Source organism: Lingula anatina, chromosome 10 (assembly GCF_051362555.1).
Source record: "Lingula anatina isolate TDL-2025a chromosome 10, LinAna3.0, whole genome shotgun sequence".
Taxonomy (NCBI): domain Eukaryota; kingdom Metazoa; phylum Brachiopoda; class Lingulata; order Lingulida; family Lingulidae; genus Lingula; species Lingula anatina.
The window spans coordinates 7,966,848-7,969,917 of record NC_141776.1 but is presented as its reverse complement, the minus strand read 5'-3'; the positions used below and the strand labels follow the sequence as shown (position 1 = coordinate 7,969,917).

Genomic DNA, 3,070 nt, shown 5'->3' with positions numbered 1-3,070 from the left:
GAAATAATTTATTGTAACTAGAAATAGTCTCATTTACAGGGTGAGTAGAAATTCCATCTGGCTTACCACAAGCTCTTACATGGTTACTTACATCCGCTTGTAAAATTTAATTTTTAATAAGATAAAAGACTCTGCGCACAGACTGTTAATACGCCAAGGGGCTCAATTTTCAATTTCACAAATCTTGCTGCTGCAGGGTTCGTCATGCCACAGATATTTTCGAGGAGCATGCAGCAGCAGACAGTTCTGGCCTGTGCCTCCGTTCTGGTGCCCAGGATTAAAGAAGTCCCAGCCTAGGTATCCTGAAAGATAATATCAGTCTTGTATACGACAGAGTTCTGTGTTGTAACCCCCCTGATTAGTCTTTTAATTAATAGTGATACACAACCATCCCAAATTGAACTATGAAGTATATGTAGTAGGAATATAACCACCACATCATCGCTGCAGACAACTTTCAGGGAGGAGGAAGGCTACACAAGATGATATAAACCAAAACCTTGAAAAAGGGTGATCTGCCCAAAATTATGTGACAACAACAATAAAATATGAATGCATGCAAACCAACTAAACAGTTGACAACACATATACAATATATATATATATATATATATATATATAATGAATGATAACTGATGAAACCAATGAAACGCTATGCTATATCTCACCTTGGACTAAAGATCCGTCACTGCCAAATCCCTTCCATTGCCGCGTCTGTTGCTCCAGCGTGAAAGCCATGAGAACTCGGGAACAGGTCTGCAATAGATAACAATGCATAACGCACTAAACTAATGTCGTGCAACCCTAATTTTACAAAAACGAAAAAGTATCAACTAAATAAAAAAAAATTATGGTAAAGATTGTTTATGCCGGAAACGTAGGCATAATTATTTCAAAACCAAAATTCAACCGGCATTAGGGCCTGTATAGATGTAACTTAAAAACATTCTGTCTCCTTATAAACTGATAATGTTGAAATAGCGTCTGTCACCTTTGTGGGCGGCTATGTGGTCCAAGATAAACTTCTGTTCTTCCCAAGACTTAATGGACACCAGGTTCGCCCCCGTGGTACGACATTCATTCTGTGCCTGTTGCCACGTCTTCTCCTCTCTCACAAACTTGTAGCACGAGCGTTGGAACTTCTCAAAGCCAGATGCACACTGGACATCTGTTAAAATTAGAGAGAAGAATCCAAAAAAGATTCAATGAAATATGTATTCTGTATGCAAATAACAAAAAATTAAATTCAAATCTTATTTCTGTATTTTTTATAAATTACATCTATTTAATTGCTGAAGCACAGAGGTAGAGGTGTTTCTTTCACGGGAATAGTGCCCAATTCCTATCAAACTTCATGCAATATTTAATAAGATAATCAGGCCACGACCCTCTTTTCTTCGTCCTGGAATTCTGTATCAGAGAGAAATGCTGCATTTTGCTCGTCCTGGTGAAACGAAACTGTAGGTCCATGTAACAGAAAACCCGCCCTCTATTTAGTTATCATGGTTAGGGTTAGCCTGATCTAAGTGGGTAAAATATCTAGGGCTAGACTTTCCTATACAATTGAATGGGAAGCGGACTCTCTATCACGGAGAACCGGAATCAGTTCACGAGATTACAGAATGGTTTCTCAAACGTGGACGTGATATCCGGGTTAAGAGTAATTTGACAAATGCAATAAAGCAAGATTTTGTACGCAGACATTTTACTTAAAAATGAGTTAAAATTCCTTTAAAATATTTTAGAATACTGACAACACAAAATAAATGATGGAATACATATGTAAATTACTGAAGAATAAACTGATAGATTAGCGTAACTCGCCTATTGTCGTTTCATCAAGGCAGGTTTCAAGACTAGTTTGCACAGACGACAGGAGCTCGTTCAGTTCTGAAGTCTTGGCTCTAATGGCATCCACCTTTGAGCGTACATCACTAGTGCCGTCTTTTAAGGAAAGGACTCCAAGGTCTTCTGCAGCTGCTGACTTGACAAAAGTGCCCAATAGAGCTAAAACCGTGGTCAAGAGACACATTGGTGGCACAGACATCTTGACGAAGCGAGACACGTAAGCGCAGCGTGTTGCTGGGGGCGGTTTTTTATTGTAACAAGGTGCCCCCCACGTGACATTTCTCAAATCTTGCACCCTTATAAGGTAAAACCAAAGTAAATGGCCTCATACCCACGTGACCAATATGACCTGTGAAGCTAAGTAGTAAATGTAAACATGCAGATACCCCTTTGTGATCACAGTTATTTCTTTGAAAGGTGCGATCACTGTGCATGCGGCATTCGTGTAACTCTGCAGTATGAAAAATCTGGAGCAAAATGTGGTGCCTTATCTTTGATAAGAAATCGAGTTACTGACTTCAAAATTTAAGCCGGTATGTCGTCATTAGGCACAAGTTATGTGGCTCTGTCAGAGGACATTTTTCTATGGAAATGTAATAGTATTTATAGTTAAAAGAGATAGAAAACGTCCATAGAATAAATTACAATATTACAATTTGCTGGAAAATGAAAACCTCAAAGAGAAACTGAATGATAAAGAAAAGAAATTAAAAGATCTAGAGGAAAGGGTCGTTCAAAATCATACTAGATCAACTGAAGCAATTAAACAAAGTAACCACAACGAGCAATACTCAGAAAATTAAATGTAAGAGTTCTACACTTCCCCCCTCGCAACAAAGAAAATTTAAGACGTGACTTCCCTGAATTTCTCAAGAAAGAAATCAACATTGAACTGGACCCCCATGATATAACTGCTATTCATAGAATCCCAGGCAGAGAGGGACAACATCCACCAGTCATTGTAAAATTGAGAAATAATGACATAAAAAGATCAATTATGACCAAGAAAAAGGAAATACAATCAAGTGTGAGGCTCTACGATGATATTACCCAAAGAAACCTGGCCCTTATGTCCAAAATAAGGCAGACTGGATTAGTGGACTATGTCTGGTTCTACAATGGAGGAGTTTATGCTCAAAAGTCCACTGGGAAAAGAATAAAATTTGACCTTTTTGACAATATAGAAGAAAAAATAAAGAAGTATCGTGGCTCATAATCCACC

At 38.2% G+C, this 3,070-nt stretch overlaps 1 protein-coding gene across 1 annotated transcript; it reads right to left on the bottom strand.

Annotated features, from left to right (window-relative positions):
• On the bottom strand, positions 1-2,100 carry LOC106167785 (perlucin-like protein). Its single transcript, XM_086996938.1, has 4 exons — positions 1,825-2,100; positions 992-1,168; positions 669-756; positions 1-302 (listed from the first exon to the last, which is right to left on the bottom strand). Exons 1-3 carry the CDS (start codon positions 2,045-2,047, stop codon positions 686-688), a joined length of 471 nt encoding a protein of 156 aa, XP_086853064.1. The 5' UTR covers positions 2,048-2,100; the 3' UTR covers positions 1-302; positions 669-685.
• Between the last annotated feature and the right edge of the window lie 970 nt (positions 2,101-3,070).